The sequence below is a fragment of the Lates calcarifer genome, linkage group LG19 (genome assembly GCF_001640805.2).
Source record: "Lates calcarifer isolate ASB-BC8 linkage group LG19, TLL_Latcal_v3, whole genome shotgun sequence".
NCBI classification, from domain to species: domain Eukaryota; kingdom Metazoa; phylum Chordata; class Actinopteri; family Centropomidae; genus Lates; species Lates calcarifer.
This window is the reverse complement of record NC_066851.1, coordinates 19,420,412-19,437,260: the sequence shown is the minus strand read 5'-3', so window position 1 is coordinate 19,437,260 and position 16,849 is coordinate 19,420,412. Positions and strand designations below refer to the sequence as shown.

General features: G+C 40.4%; 2 protein-coding genes across 2 annotated transcripts; one reads left to right on the top strand and one right to left on the bottom strand.

Annotated features, from left to right (window-relative positions):
* The first annotated feature begins 488 nt into the window (after window positions 1–488).
* Window positions 489–5,168, top strand: LOC108886706 (lysophosphatidylserine lipase ABHD12). The gene is made up of 13 exons (XM_018681704.2): window positions 489–573; window positions 897–1,128; window positions 2,092–2,194; window positions 2,416–2,535; window positions 2,709–2,739; window positions 2,834–2,879; window positions 3,000–3,129; window positions 3,246–3,283; window positions 3,728–3,807; window positions 4,238–4,320; window positions 4,507–4,585; window positions 4,695–4,828; window positions 5,026–5,168. Exons 2-13 carry the CDS (start codon window positions 1,026–1,028, stop codon window positions 5,051–5,053), a joined length of 975 nt encoding a protein of 324 aa, XP_018537220.1. The 5' UTR covers window positions 489–573; window positions 897–1,025; the 3' UTR covers window positions 5,054–5,168.
* On the bottom strand, window positions 5,161–15,102 carry pygl (phosphorylase, glycogen, liver). The gene is given in 21 exon segments (XM_018681689.2): window positions 5,161–5,838; window positions 5,927–5,993; window positions 6,118–6,252; window positions 6,332–6,539; window positions 6,731–6,872; window positions 6,987–7,045; window positions 8,313–8,460; window positions 9,156–9,257; window positions 9,482–9,596; window positions 10,313–10,476; window positions 10,768–10,914; window positions 11,209–11,301; window positions 11,899–12,036; window positions 12,167–12,249; window positions 12,490–12,601; window positions 12,732–12,779; window positions 12,781–12,864; window positions 13,592–13,695; window positions 14,104–14,182; window positions 14,311–14,412; window positions 14,829–15,102. Coding segments are annotated over 21 exon segments (2,562 nt in total). The 5' UTR covers window positions 15,072–15,102; the 3' UTR covers window positions 5,161–5,649.
* Between the last annotated feature and the right edge of the window lie 1,747 nt (window positions 15,103–16,849).

Sequence of the window (16,849 nt, the reverse complement as noted above, 5' to 3'; positions counted from 1 at the left end):
GCAGTTTTGAGGTCCCTGTACTTTAAGTACTTCCATTTTATGCTACTTCATACTTCAACTACATTGTACTTTCCACTCCAGTACAGTTATTTGACAGCTTTAGTTGCTAGTTACTTTTTAAATGAAGATTTTACACCATGGATAATTTAGCAAGCTTTTAAAATACAACTTGAGATTAAACCTTTTTTGGCTTCTGACGTCTTACAGAAACATTTCAGAAGTCTCTGAGTTGTTAACAGCTTCACCAAACAGTGATTTATTCCCTCTAAACCTCTCATAAGGTTGGTCTGCAGCAGGCGTTACAGAGGCACCCTGAAGTCCAGTGGTACTGTGTAACTAAGTACATTTACTCAGCTACTGTAACTCTTCAGATATCACAGGTGGGTAAGAAATACAAACCCAAACATATATGAACCTGTTAGTTTATTGACTTTATAAGAAAATATCACCATTTTAACATATTTCATGTTGAATATCAAAGAACTTCAATACCCATGATGCCTTGCAGTGCACTGTGGTGAACTGTCAGCTGGGTGTGTTCTGTTTTGTTTTTGGAGTGTCACTATATACATGGTAGGGGCATTTTTATCACTAAATGTTTGTTCATATGTTTGATTTTACAACACTTAATGCTACTTTGAGGAGTTTATAGACTGTTGGGTTGATTTTAATCACATGCATGGACTTTTTCAACAGACTTGTGTTCTTTGTTGTCATTGTTCAAGGCTCTCACTTCCTCAGGCATTCTTCATACGTGTATGAGTAGCCTAAGAAGCTGACACTGTTTCTCCTGACATGTTTGAAACACATGTGAACCAATAGCAGCGGAGAATACAATTAGTCTCTGTTGAACATTGACCTTGTTTCTCTGTCTTTCACAATACTCATGTTGTCAGGAAGAGAGCTCTGCTGGATTCTCCCTCAGTTCACGACTGAAGCGAGCAAAAAGCAAAAAGGGAATACACTGATTTTGACAGTGGATTTTGTTGCTGCAGACAGGGAAACTAATTTCACCTGTGGCAGGGATGAAGAGAGCTGTGTCATTTCTGATCACTGTCTACATCACAGTGCCTCTTGTTCTCGACCAGTTCCCCTGGATACTGGGCTATGCCATATTCTCTCACTTGTGTAAGTAACATTTGTCTCCAGGCCAGAGTGTTAATTCGATTTATAGGCATGTTAGATCACTATGAGTCAATATGGTGACCATGTAGTCTGTTGTAGCTGCAGAGGAGAAGACATTTGGTCATGTCACAGAGAAAAAACAGAAGTGTTAAATAATAGAATAGTGATGGCTGAATTCCATCTAGCTGCTTCAGTTTGACACAGTTGTTCACAGTTTGATGTACCACTATATTACAGTGATGTTAGCAGTTAGGTGTTTTAAATGCAGCCAAAATAATGGATGATAATGTGCACTGGGTTTCTAAAATAAGAAATAAATAAATGAAATATGAAACTAGAATTTTGCTTCATTATTAGTAGTTTCTCAGCAGCAAAACAAAACATAATAACAGTGCTTTACAATAGAAAACAACACCCAGATGTAGTGACAGATCTATGACTGTAGCACTGAGTTGTTCAACAACTTTGAATTAACTTAAATTAACTTAAAACTCATAAACTCACACAATACGACACCATGTGATATGATACTAGCTCAAAATTGCATTGTAAAGAACTGTGTAATGTAATATTTTAGACAAGACTCTTCGCACATAAACAAACAAAACTAGTATCTACACAACATCCTGTCACTCATTGACTGGGGCAAACTAAATTGCATCAAAAAGTTGAGTTTTGTATGTTCTGAATAAATAATATAATAAAGTGAAATCACTGCATGGATCTAAGTGTGCAGAGATCTTTTAATATCATTTTGTAAAGTAGCAACACAAAATGATCACTATCAGTATGACTCCACTGAAAGTAATAAATGATAACACCAAAGTATTGCCCAAGCAGCTGAGGATTTGATACAATATGATAAAACAATATAATACTATGTAATACATAATGATGAGATATGATATTATAAAATATACAGTACACAAAAATCATACTGACCTTGTGTTTTCTTGGTTGCTGCAGTGAGGTTTCCATTCTTCGTGGACCTTGGCAGACCTGAAATTGTTGTGAGCCACACGTGCAACTTTTACCTCAACACAGAAGAGGGTGTCTCAGTGGGAATATGGTAGGTCTTTTGTTGGTTCCCTTTGTGTCCATTTGAGTGCACCAGCACTTGAACATACCACGACCATGTGCACATTTGGTACAGGTGGCACCTGAGTGAATAGGACCGCAATCTACTCATTTAGCAGCGCAAGACCACTCAAAAACCTACTGTACGTCTGAAAACACAAGCGTGTTTGTTTGTTTCTTCATCTCCCCTCTCTCTATCTTTGTATCTCATAGGCATACGCTCCCCGCCAGCCAATGGGAGGAGGCCGCGGGGAGAGGCCCTGAGTGGTACCGGGAGGCTCTGGGAGACGGCCATCCTGTTATTATCTATCTCCATGGCAACGTAGGAACCAGGTGGGATGAGAGTGGTGCGATAGAAACCCTTGAATTGATCCTAATGGAGTCTAGTGGGTATTACGCGACTGCTCAGGCCCCTGGGTTTATCCACACGCAATGAGCTGTGGATGAAAGTATATGAGGGTGAAAGCCAATTGTTTGTATTCACTGCTCTCGTGTCATTTCTGCAGGGCCATAAATCACAGAGTACAGCTGGTGAAGGTAAGGTTCATGTTTTAAAACTAATTTTCAGTGTCAGTGAATGATTTTTGACTTTAAACTTTAAAGATCAAATTCTGATTTTTATTTGTTTCAGATCTTAAGCGCTGCAGGATATCATGTCTTATCCTTAGACTACAGAGGTAAGATGCTTATTGTTGCTCTTGTGTTTATTTAGGTGTAAAACATTACTATTGTATTTCCAGTGAATATACTGTACTGGATACAATTATAATTTCAAGGTTGTAACGTGTTTTAATGAGGTTTTGGAGACTCCAGTGGAGAGCCAAGTGAAGCTGGACTGACCAGTGACGCCCTCTACCTGTACCAGTGGGTAAAGAAACAAAGCAGACAGAGTCTTGTCTGTTTGTGGGGACACTCACTCGGCTCTGGGTCAGTTTCTCTCCCCACACTTTGACCAGTAACATCCACTGTCTCGTCATTAAAATATTTGTGTAAGAAATGTAGTTGCATATGTCTAAAACCTTCCTTTTTCATTTATTGTGTAGGGTGGCAACTAATGCTGCTGTGAAACTGAAAGAGCAAGGTGGGTTACAGTCTTTAAAGGCCCTGCACACTCATGATAAACCCACACAGGTGATTTTAATCATCTGTTTTAGCTGATTTAACTTGACATATAACAACAGGAGAGCACAATAAAAAAAAATTAAGCAGAAAAAGTATTGTATCATTTCACAGTACTGTATATAGTAGGGAGCTGGGATATGATCTTGTTACGGCTTACTGGGAAATTTAAATACAACAGAGCCATTGTTAATGTCATTAGAACTGTAATGACAGTCAGAATACCTGCTGTGAATAAGATCTATTTCACCCAGTATCAGACAGAGTAAGAGCAGGTGACTGAAAGAGGAAAAAACTACTTAATATTTTTAACTATAAACTGCATTTTCTGTGTAAATTACTCCACAATTCAACGTTAAACCAATTCTTATTCTTTGGTATAATTTTTGTTCCTGTCTGATATCAGGCTCTGATGTTGATGCTTTGGTCCTTGAAGCTCCGTACACAAGAATCGGAGAGGTCGTAGCCATTCATCCGCTCACTAAGGTGAGGCCAGTTGTTACATATTTGTCTGGAGCTCCTCAGGGTGTTTACACCATTGGTTTCTGAAGAATAACACATGGCAACACTGAGACAACAACAGCTTTATCACTGCTACAACAAACGTCTGTGAGACAATTAAAAAACTTTTTTAATTAGACAATCAAGGCACCACAGCTCATGTTTTACTTTACAAGCGTGATATAAACTCACAGCTGCCACAACTGAGGCCCAAAGTTCAGCTATATTAATAAATAAATCCACATTCCACCATCGCCAATTTGGTAAAATGAACATGCTCAGTTTTATCCATTACAGACAATACTGTCAGACCAAGCATCAATTTCTCCTCTGCAACTATTTGTGTGTGTGTGTGTGACAATAGACAGGATATGGCTAAAGTATTTAAATGTTATTTTACTGCTGTATCTTGTAGATGTACATGTTCCTTCCAGGATTTGAGAGGTTGCTGTGGAAAATCCTGGAAAGAAACAACATCGTATTTGCAAATGATAAAAAGTGAGTATGGTAGAAAAAAAGGTTTCTTCTGTTAGAAAGCATCATGTTTTATTTTACTTATTGGTTCATTAGTTTCTATTGAGCAACAGTGTGCAGAAGAATATTGTTTTTGAATATTGTATGTGTTTGATATTTTTAAAAATCCATTTCTATCTCTGAATATGTTCAACCCCAAACCCTACACAGTTTACAGACGTTGACCAGTCCACTTCTCATTCTGCATTCAGAGGACGACGATGTTGTACCGTATCACATGGGTCTGAAGGTACAGTAAATCTTCATTTTGTGCTTTTCCCTGTCTATTCAGATATTAATTTCCGAGTGGATGTGGCTGCTTCCTCGCTGAATTACTTTGCATTTTTTACCATCTCCAGCTGTACCAGATATCGCTCCAGGCTCAGAAGAAACACAACACAGATGTTCAGGTTGAAATGATCTCCTACGCTGCAAATCGCAGATTCTCCCACAGCAACATCTACTTAGATCCAAATCTGTCAAATGTGGTCAGGTAGGTTTATGGTTTTTAATTGACTTCTTGCAGATAATCCAGACACATAACGTTTGTCTATGGCATATGTTGTACTTCTCATTAACATGTATTTGCAAACGTTTACTATGTTGTTCCTGCAGCAGACACTGTCCATAAACCACATTTCCCTCAGGAAATCTGAATAAATTTAATATTCCATCTGCTTCTTGTTGCAGGGGATTTCTACAAAAGCTGAGACAGTAGAGTGGCTCCAGGGAAGTGCGTCTGTTGAGCAGAGTTTTGTCATTTTGTTGATTCTGTACAGATTTATTTCAATGGACTTCTAAAAAATTAAATAAAAGCACTTAATATGAAATTACACATGATGTTTTTATTCCAACTCTAGAAAGAAGTAGGTTTGTATCTTCCCTTAACCAAGTTATCCTGATACAGACACAAATAAATCTTAGAAATAGTTTCAATCTGCCTGGAGTTTAGGCTTTGTCACTCAGTACACAGTATAAACTTACAGGAATGTCATTATAAATTAAGTTTAGTCAGCTGCTCTGTGACTGACATCCTACTGAATTCCTGAATTGCAGAAGCCTCCTCCCATCCTGTGCACTGGGAATGTTAAATATGAGCAAATCATTCGCAAATATCTGACCTCGCTCTCCACATTTACTGTTGTGTTGGTGCTAAAGGACTGTAACAGACAATGCTAGTGCTTTGACTCAGGTGCTTCGACAGTGAAAATACTCAGAAAACAAAAACACGTGCAGATGTGATTTCTGGAACAGAACAGAAGAACAGTGAACATGTTGTAAACATAAAGGCAGGCGTTCGGTCGTGAACCAGCCTCACATTTTCTTCAGAGCTCTGACCGTTTCTTCGATGGCCTCTCTCGGCTCGTTTGGTGGCGGTATTTTCAGGTCAGTCGGTTTGACGCCCCACACCTCAGTGGCGTACTCTGTGATGGTTCTGTCGCTGGAGAACTTTCCTGTGGCTGCGATGTTCTTGATCACCATTTTCGTCCACTCTGTTGGATTCTGTTAGAGAGAAATAAAACATGTTAATGTGGGTCATTTGTAATTTTGACTCTTTCTTGTTCTACACTCTTTTTTGAAGAAATGTTACCTGGTAGAGCTTGCTGACTTTCTCTTGACATTTCATGTAGGCTTCAAAGTCTGCAAACACTTTGAAACTGAAGAAAGACAAGAGAGAATAAAAACTCATCACAAATCTACCCTTAGGAAAAGATGGGAAATGCTTTTGGAGGTTGTTATTTACTGCATAAAAATGAAAGCATCTGAGTTTATGTTGCTTACCGGTCATATTTGAAGAGCATGTTGGTGAGGTCTTTGAAAAGCTCTGGATTTTTGGGGCTGAAAAATCCACTCGTGATCTGATCCATCACCTCTTTCAGCTCAGGGATCTTCTTGTAGTACGACATGGCATCATATCTAACAAAGAACAAATGAAAGGTAGTTTAATTACATTTTAAAAAATCCAGAAAGGATCAGATAAATCTCCTTTACTTACCCCTTTTTGTCCAGTTCAGCCACGTCCTCTACCCTCATGCCGAAGATGAACAGGTTCTCCTCTCCGGCCTCCTCGGCCATCTCCACGTTGGCGCCATCCATGGTGCCGATGGTCAGAGCTCCATTCAGCATGAACTTCATGTTTCCTGTTCCTGAGGCCTCAGTGCCGGCAGTGGAGATCTGCTCGGACAGATCTGTGGCAGGTATCACTGAGAAAAAAAAACAGATACTGTAAAATCACAGAAGAAACTGTACTTTTGGTGAATTATCCTTTTGATTTAAGGTAGTATTTTGGAATAAATCCCTCCAAATGACTCACTGACATATAAAACCAAGACCGTTTTTGTTGTAGACACTTATAATAATGTCCAGGTGTTAAAGGAAGTTGTCCACGTGGTACCTTTCTCTGCCAGAGACACCCTGTAGTTCTCCAGAAAGATGACCTTCAGCTTGTTTCCCACCACAGGGTCGTTGTTCACCACCTCACCCACTGAAGTGATCAGCTTGATGATCATTTTGGCCATGTGATACCCTGGAGCAGCCTGCAGAGGGCGACAGTGGATGACTTACTGAGAAACAGGAATTTCACACCAGCCTCTCTCTGCCTGTTTGTTCATCTGTGTTGTTTGTTGTGTTTGTGTTGGCTGAGCTGCTACCTTTCCTCCGATGATCACCGTTCGTGGTACAAAAGGTGCAGTGGGGTTCTTTCTGATGCCTTTGAAACAAAACAGGAGGACACAAACTCATTATCAATGATGCAAGTTTAACGTATTATGACAAATCACTCGATGGCTTTACACGGTCATGTGACATGGACAGTGCACTGCTCCTACACTGCACTTACAAACACACATTTTGTCACCACCCTAAACATACATGGAATAATCTTCAGCCATGATTTTTCTCCACTCTGAAACATCTCATCAATGGTTCAGTGGATTGGCGTTAATTTTGTTACAGATATTCATGGTTCCCAGATGATAAACCCTAATGACTCTGGTGATCTTATTACTTTATGTAGCACCACCACCAGGTCAAAATGTGTACTTATCCATTACTTTTTCAATGATACACCCCAACATTTACCATACTGACTGATGTTTTATACAGATATTCATGGTTCACAGAAGTTGTATCCCACTACCTACTACTCATGATCCTGTGGCTTTTCCTCCACCAGGAGATTAACATTTTGAGTGAAATGTCTCAGAACTGCACAGCATTTGCTTCACAACTGGAAGCACTGGCAACTACAGGATAAAAATGTAATTAAAAAAACTAACAACAAATGTTTGTGGTATAGATACAGCACATTCAATAACACTGAGCAACACTCAAACTCCAGGAAAATGGCGGGTGGGCCAAAAGGTTGTGTAGTGATTAGTGTGGGTGTGGTTTGTTTTTTTTCTGCTAGCACTGTCATTGTGAGCATGCTAACATGTTGATGTTAGCATTTAACTGTTACAGCCTCACTTGCATGGTTGTTTTCTAATCGATCTATCCTTACTTATTAATGAATCTGTCTTATTCTATTGTACTTTTTAATACAATTTACAGACACTGAATCACCAGCATGTGTGAAATCACATTAGCTGTATTTTTTGTGTTGCAGAGGAGATCTGGAGCCTATCCCAGCTGACATGCCATAGAGATGCAATCTGTGGCATATTTACTGAGGTATACCAGATGGAAGGAAAATTTGGATGCAGGGAAAACATTAAATTAAACTGCTGATGAAGCCACTTTCATGTTTATCCCAGCCTGATACTGAATGGAAAATTTCTACGCCTGATTTACACGGCAGATGCATGCTGTTCTCTGTGTTTGTTTTAACTTGCTTGAGCACCAGTCAGGTGGGAAATCTGCCACATCAGGACATGTCAGACTGTGTCATGTAACTCATCACTCACAGAGAGTCAGACCTATGATGACTTGTGCAACTGTCTGGCACTTAATAATTAAACATGAGCGATTACACATACGGTTGTACATGGTGATGATGTGCAGGCAGTTGAGGAGTTGACGCTTGTACTCGTGGATTCTCTTCACATGGACGTCGAACATGGAGGAGGGGTTTATCTTCACCCTGTATTCATTCTCCAGGTACTGAGCGAACTTCAACTTGTTGTCCTGTGAGAAAAATCAGAAATATACGTGACTGAGGCAACAAAGGAGTCATTCAGTGTGTGGTGAAGCACTGAATCAGAGGTGCAGCCTGTCCAGGCACGTTCTGAGTTTACAGCAGTGAAATGCAATGTTGCAACACACAGATTAATCAGATGGTAAAGTCTCTGCCTGCTATGATGTGCAGAAAAAAATCAAGAAGTGAGAGTATGTTGCCATTCATGTTCATATGCAATGGTTCATGGTGCAACAGGACATTTAGAACAAAGCGACCACACTGTGCAGGTATGGCAACATCATGCAATCAGTAGAGAAATATCAACACATGCACTAGTATGCTATGGAAGATTTTAGCAGTTTATCAGTACAAGTTAACAGCTATCATGTCAGATGAAGCAGCTACATGTATTTATATGGCTTTTTTGTTTAAGTGTTTTGAAGCTGATAACATCTGCCTGTGCAGAGTGAAAATACAGAACCAAACAACTTGATGTTACTGAGTTTTAAAAATGTTTTTTTTTTTTTTTTATCTTGTATTTTTTTCTATACTTATTTATTTTGATTTGATAAAGCAGTACAATAAGATTTTTTTTAAGTAGGACATTCCCTTCATATGAAGGTTAAAATGGAAATGTATGAATGAAGTACCTCAGAATTGTAATTAAGTAAATGCTTTTTTCCACCACTGCTCTGGACTTTACCTGTTTGACCTTAGAGACATCACGGATGAAGGCAGCATCGTCAACAAAGTCATTCAGCTTCTCCAGCTGGCCGAGGTCCTTCACATAATCCTCCCCGATGACCTGAAACACATTTTAAAAGGTCACAGTAAAACTGACTGTTTACAACACTTCACCTCATATATATGTGGAAACACAGGCTGTAAAGAGTCAGGAGAGAAAAGCTCTGCTAAGATTCGATCATACGACAGCTGGGGAATATACTGTAGAGGATTCAGGGGCCTTAGCTGCTAAACTATGTCTTGGCACTGGATCATTTATTTTCTGCTGCGGCGGCTCACACAGACCTCGGCTATAAGCTCAGCCAGGCCGGGGTTGCAGAGCAGCAGCCAGCGTCTGGGAGTGATGCCGTTGGTTTTGTTCTGAAACTTCTCCGGTTCCAGTTCACTGAAATCACGAAATCTGGGGAAGGAAAATAAGAAATGAGGAGCAGCTAAATTTGGTCTGACACGAACAAAATAATAGAAACAATAGAAACAGTATGTGGATCGAGTGGTTAAAGGAGCAGACCGATGTATTTGCTGACCAGTTTAGAATATGTGCTACAGTTTTTAGATTCTTGTTTCCATGTGGTTTTCCTGATATTCTACTCAGCTGCTGATTTCCATTCATTTAAAAAAATCAATTAGCAGGTGTTGAAATTTACTTGAGTTGAGAAAAATCAAGTCTTAAAGTGCAGATTGATATGAAAAGTCTACACTACACTGACAAAAAACAACGCAGACTTCATATCTAACTCAAGAAAAACAAAAAAGCTAGAAAAAGACTTAACTCTAACTCATCAGAAGTTTCTTATTGTTTATTCCAGGTTCTGAACATTGGTGCTGCCTTTCAAGTTCCCACTGTACAGTTTTAGTTGAGAAAGTGTAACAGAGGTGATGATTCAATCCTGTGGTGATTCATGAGGCCATACTCATACGGCAACTATCATGTTTGTGGTCTGTTTGTCTGAATTCCTGTTTTGTGTTATTTGTTAATGTGATTTTGAAAAATGTCTGTTCCTTCCTGAGGACTATTGGAGCTATGGTTTGTGCCTAACTTAGATATTTTTTGATTTATCCATTATTCTGTCCACAGCTGTCTGTTTTGAAGCTGTGTGTCGTCTGCAGGAGGCTTACACTTCAGTCTTGATGATGTTGGAGTGTATCTCAGCGACTCCATTAACGGCGTGAGAGCCCACGATGCACAGGTGAGCCATGTTCACCCTCTTGCATCCGTCCTCTTCGATCAGAGACATTTTCCTCAGTTTGTCGATGTTGTTTGGAAAGAGAGCTGAGATCCTCTGAGGTGAAAAAACAGACACAGGCAAAGTTAGTCAGTAATAGATGCATTATTTTCTTTTTCTTATTGCAGACTTAAAGACGACTTTTCCTTGTCATCAGTTTGTGTTTCATGGTTTCATAGGATTAAAAAAAAAAAAGGAGTTGAGAAAGAGGAAATGGAGACTCTGACTGCTGGATGACCGGGGGTTTCTGGAAAGGTCACATCAGCTTTGTGTGGTTTCAGAATGAGCTTTAGATTTTTATAAATGAAAAAACATTAAAGTTGACTGCCTTAAAGCCACAGTACGTACATCCAGGTGGCTCTGGTTGATCTGGTAGATGATCTGCAGGTGTCTGGGCAGGAGCGTCTCCAGCAGCTCCACAGGCCAGCGCTCCAGAGCCTCGGGGAGGACTGTGTGGTTGGTGTAGGCGAACGTGCGCCTGGTGAGATCCCAGGCCTGCACAGGAAGGACGAGTTCATTTTTTGTCTCATTTAACGTCACATTTGAGCTCATTAAGATTCTTCACATCATGAACTTCAACAGCATCAGCAGACGACATCAGCCTGTCTGGATTTTGTTTCTTAACCTGGCTGACAACTCTTCTGTTGCACATGAACATTATGCAACACAGAAATATCTGTTTCATTTCTCATTCTCTGTGGTTTTCACCTCCTTTGCGTTCACCTCCTTGATTTCCTAATTTAAGCCTGGGGTAAGTCACTCTCAACAAGGAATTCAAATCACACCCACCGTGTCCCAGTCGAGCTTCTCAATGTCCACAAAGATTCTCATCAGCTCGGGGATGGCCATGGCCGGATGAGTGTCATTCAGTTGGATGGCGACCTGGAAAACATGACATTCTCCAGTAAGGCTGCTGTCGCCTCATTATTGACTTGTTATGTCCTATAAAAAGTGTGTTGTGTGACATATTGGCTCCATGATTTTAATATGTTGGCCACAGTGAAACTTTTAGTTTGTCCTCAGTATTATGAAAGAACCAGCTGTGAAACACTGGCAGACAGGAAAAACACTGGGTTGTTTATGTGAATCATAATATCATATCTGCAGGGTTTCTGTCTTGGCAGTGATTTCTCTCCTGGTGTTATAAAACATTCAGTCTGCTCCTGCTTTAATAGATTTTGTTTTCTGGCTAACAATGCATCCTACACAGCAGTGCAACAGGATTTTTCATGGGGTCCTCAGCAGATGTTTCTGTTGGATCTCTGCTCTGCTTCAGTCTGCAAACACCACAAGCTGAGGGCAGCTTAACTCAGGACGACAGGCTGAGCTACAGAAAAAGCTTTAAATATCTTGCTGCAATTTGCACCTTGCTGCTGGCCCAATGATCAACGTTAGGAAATGAAATGAAGTAATCGCTGAAAGAGGCTCTAACACTTTGCTCTCTGCACTCATGAGTATAAGACAGATTCTGAAGCTCACTTTGTCTGGGAAGCTTTCGAAGGAGGTGCGACCAGGTGTGCCTTTCTTGGTGGTCTTGAAGCGGCGGATGATGTCTTGGAGTGTGGCTGCCACGACAAAATACTCCTGCTTCAGACGGAGTTCTTTTCCTTCAAAGAACTAAAACATATAAGAGGGAAGAAGATGATAAGGCATCACTGGCCTCATCCATCAGTATCAGCCCAAAAGATATTCACTGCAATCATACATGCACCAGTACATGAGCTTAATGACTACATCTCGAACTTACGTTGTCGTTGGGGTAGAGCACACGGGAGATGTTCTCTGCCAGATTTCTGTCCAGCACAGCCTGGATGTAATCTCCAACATTAACTACAGACAGTTGAATGCATTTTAGTCACACTGGTACTATGTTATATGCATATTGTGATTTAACTCTGCAGCAGAGTAAAAAAACTACAGCATTTGAGCCATTTAGCAACCCGTACATCTCATTGCATGTTACCAGTGTTGCAGCAGTTTCCGTTTTTCTTGCAAAGGTTTTCTGTCGAAAAGCTAAAATGAAATGCGATGAGTCTGGTTTGCAAAAGTAAAACTGGCTTTAGGACTCACAGTCTCTCAGGTTGAAGTCATTGGGGGCACGAGCAGACCACAGCCTCATGGTGTTTACAGTGTTGTTCATGTATCCAGGGATGGGTGTGTCGTAAGGCATCGCCAAAACCACCTGCACAGAGGAAAGTGAAAACAGTTTGAGTCAGGAGCACAGTGAAGGTGGACTGAGAAAATACTAGGGATTAAAAATGTGTGTATGCCTCAATGACTTATTCTAAAGTGAAAAATTCAGTAAAATCTACCTGAGTGTCGACCCATTTGGAGCCGTCTCTCGTCTCCTCTACTCGTCCAGTAGAAGTGAACTGGCAGCATGTACTCAGGACGAGCTTTCTCCCAGGGGTTTCCATGTCTCAGCCAATCATCTGCCTCCTCCACCTACAGCAGGTCAGTCCAGGGCAAAGATAAAAAAGCTTTAAAATGATATAACATGTTGGGGTAGCAGAGACTGAGAGGGAAAGAAGACTCATTGACACTACTCACTAAACCTGACCTCTGAAATCAAAATCGATTAGCTGCATTATTTGATTATATTTTGTGTCAGCTGCTGGATGAAATACACCACCTCCTGCTACATCTACTATCCACCTGCAGCAGGGATTAGAGGCACGGGTTCATCCACCTCAGTGAAAAAAAACACTGACGTTAAGTCCTGTCCAGTGTCCTGAAGTGCATGTTTACACTGAGAGTTTGAACTGCAAATAACCAGCAGAACTCAAAAGGGCAAAAGCCTTCAGTTTTGGAATCTTATCACTGTAGTATTTTGCTTGTTTCTGTCGTCTAAAACCAACCTCCGTCACATTCTGCAGGTTGCTCCACTTCAGTGACACTAAAGGCAGGGTGCAGACCATGAGCTATGTTACTATTAATGATTAGCTTGTGATGTATTCTGACCTAATTTGTGTCTACTTTGGCCCCGGTTAACTTTGACTCCCAGCAGCATGAACATGGGCCAACAGGAGAATCCTGGATTTCAAAGTAAAAGATAAGAAAGATATGTATGGAGAAGCTTAATCATTGCCCAGTCGGTTTAGGGAAAATTAAGCATATAAGATTCTAATTTGAAAATTAAAGACAGCTGATAGAGCTGTGCAGCTGCAGTTACCTGCCAGCCGTCTCTTATCTTCTGGTTAAAGATCCCATATTCATATCGAATGCCGTAACCGTACGCTGCAAGACCCAAGGTGGCCATGGAATCCAGGAAGCATGCTGTGTGCAGAAAAGTCAATCACAATTACACATAAAACAATCAAAAAATTCAAGCTCTTCAGTGTTGAAATGAGAAATTAAATTCTGGTTCATGGTGCTGGTGAGGAAGGTTCAGTGTTCATTTGTTCATTTAGACAATATGTTGCAACATTTCTGCGTCTGCAAGTTGCTTCACGCGATCAATAGACACACAAAGGTGTTTGATGGACTACTGCCAAAACAGGCAAGAAATACAGTGGAGTTTGGTGGAGAGAAGTGTTTACATGCAACGATGACTGGACTTTAATACGCTTGCTTTCTGTTTTCTATCATTTCCTGGATCTTTGGGCTGTTTATAGGGGTGGGGATGCAATAAAACACTTCCTCTCTTTCTCTTCTGTTTCCGTCCAATCATCTGCAGCCTTTTACCTGCCAGTCTGCCCAGACCTCCGTTCCCCAGACCTGCATCCTCCTCCATCTCCTCCAGCTCCTCCATGTCCAGGCCGAGCTGCAGCGCAGAGGGAAACATTTAACTAAGTTAAAGGTCATCAGAAATGCCACAGATGTTATAATGTGCGTTCAACATGTGTGTTTGTGGTTGTTGCAGCTTCTGTTTTCTATAAACTTCAGTCAGACCTGGTAGATGGCTTCATCGCAGGCGTTCTGCAGCCCCAGGTTGATCATCGTGTTCTGGAGCGTCCTGCCCATGTAGAATTCCAGAGACAGATAATACACCCTCTAGGCGAAGAAAAAAAAAACATTTTGTGTCTTTACACATCTTTTCAGAGACTGTACAGATCCAAGATTAAGTACAAATGAATATTTATGATCTGTTTTGGTTGATTATGGCACGGAGGTGAAGAAGTGCAGCACAAGGCTGAGCAGCAAATGAATAAAATTGGAACAGGCAAACATTTTCCTGCACAAAATAGCTGTGTAAATATGATGCAATGACCTAAAAAAAAATACAGTGAGAAGCTTTATGCAACAGTAAAACACTGCACACAGCCTGCTTCCTGTAAGAATGTAAAAACATGCCACAGAATATACTCCTTCAAAAGACACACACCCTTTTGAATTTTACTCTGAGGTGTGTGTGGACTGTGTTTTTACAGTGTGAGATTGCAGTAGTTTAGTTTCCTCTTGGTTTTTACCTTTGGATCTGCTTCATAGTAAAACTGCTGTGTTCTGATCCACCTCCCCACCAGGTGATCTCTCACAGTGTGGGCCAGGGCAAAGTAATAATCCCGGGGAGTTGCAATGTTCCTGTCTTTCACCAGGGTGAAGTGCAGGTGTCGGTTGAAGCTCTTCTTCAGCTCTGCGACATTCTCCACCCCCACGATCCCCCTGATGCTTATCTGCTTGCGCTTCTCCTGGTCGGTGAGCGGCGTCGCCATGCTGGGAGGGCAGCAGGTCGGTGTTTTAGTTTCAAGAGTGAGAGGTCCTGGGCTGGAAGTGAAGTTGACAGGAAGCACGGTGGCAGCTTTCATGCAGCAGTCTCCGCCTTCAGCTTGCTTGTCATTGGTGAGTGCAGGGGGAGGGTGTTTCCCTGTCCGGCCCCTGCTGAGCTGCAGAGCTGAGCTGCAGGAGGGAAGGTGAACAGGAATACTAATGATATAAAGGACTGGAAATATGGTGAAGTTTAGGTTGGCACAAATCTATAATTTACATTTATAGGTCACATTTTATCATAAGTTCAAGCACACTGACGTTAGTTATATGAAAACAGAAGAATCAGTGTTATTCTGAAAATAAAACCCACTTTAATATTTCCTGTTTTAAAGATAGATAGATAGATAGATAGATAGATAGATAGATAGATAGATAGATAGATAGAGACTGAAATCAGCTGGGAGAAGTTTCTCTTCAAAACCGAGCATTTTCAAAAGTCATCTGACTAAATGTCATGTAGCCATGAAGCACGGTGTTGGCAGCATTACACTGTGGAGGGTGGAGGGTAAAATGAATCAGCAGAACACAGAAAAATCCTGGAGGAGAGCCATTTAAACAGTCAGCAAGAAACCAGTGACTTGGGAGAAGATTTGTCTTCCAGAAAGACATTAACCTGCGCTGCACAGGAACAGCTTCAAAATAACTGATAATGTTCATCAGATCTCAGCCTCATTGAAACTTTGTGTCCGGACTCAAAAAAGACACATTTTGCACAGAAGGACGGAGAAAAAACTCGCAGTGTCCAGGTGCACAAAGCTGATAAATCCACACAGGCTCAGGTTGCATCTCCTAAATACTGACTTGGATAATTGTTTTTAAAGCAATCGGCTTTCACTCTGACATTAAAGGATTGTTTTCTGTTGATCAGAGACATTAACTTGACTTTAATTTGCTGCTGTTAAAAACATAAAACATGAAAACTTCCAGTGGCAGATAAATATTCCAGGCAACATTGTTGACACCTATTTATTGAATATTCACACATACAGAAAACACAGAGCCTCATATTACACTTCAAATCATCATAATAATAGCAGTAATATGGTCATGATAGACATATAACAATCATAGTAATCATACTGGGTTAAAATCAAAGTAGTAACAATGTTCATTTTATATTCATAAAATTCTCCATAGACATATTTCAGTATCACTGTAACTAATAATATTGAGTGATGACATTCCACCTCGGATCAAACAGGGCAAAAAGAACCACTTTGGAGTTAAAATGAGGTTATAATGCAGGTAACACACACTCACACACACTCAGTCACACACACATACACATATGTATGTACATTTGGAGATATAACACCCAGTGTCGCCCAGCGACTGTGTGTACGTTTTTAATAATTCATAAAAGTTTGAAGGCTGTAATGATAGACTTCAAATCATCCCCCCGGGTCTGTTTTAATATCATTAAAGTGTATTTGGCTGGTTTAGAAATAATAAATGTTACAATCACACACTTTTTCTTTTATGTCAGCACCCTCATGTGTTCAGTACAGAAACACACATTTGTCATTTTTCAATCAAAGAAATTCACATTTTCACACAGGTTATGTTAAAATAGTATTTATCTCATGTTAAAAAGTAACAAAAGCATGTGTGTTTGTCGTCTCATACTGGACATATGGAGCTTTAATAAACTGTTGTTGCTGAATTAAAGTTGTTGTTGTTGATTTGTCCTGGAATCTGAGGTTGTGTAATGCTGTGATAATGG

What these genes read in the sequence shown, in the direction of transcription:
- LOC108886706 (XM_018681704.2), top strand. Translation starts at nt 1,026, where the DNA reads ATGAAGAGAGCTGTGTCATTTCTGATCACTGTCTACATCACAGTGCCT. An exon ending in GGTGTCTCAGTGGGAATATG is followed by an intron (nt 2,195 to 2,415) that starts GTAGGTCTTTTG and finishes TGTATCTCATAG; the next exon opens with GCATACGCTCCCCGCCAGCC. An exon ending in CCATTCATCCGCTCACTAAG is followed by an intron (nt 3,808 to 4,237) that starts GTGAGGCCAGTT and finishes TGTATCTTGTAG; the next exon opens with ATGTACATGTTCCTTCCAGG.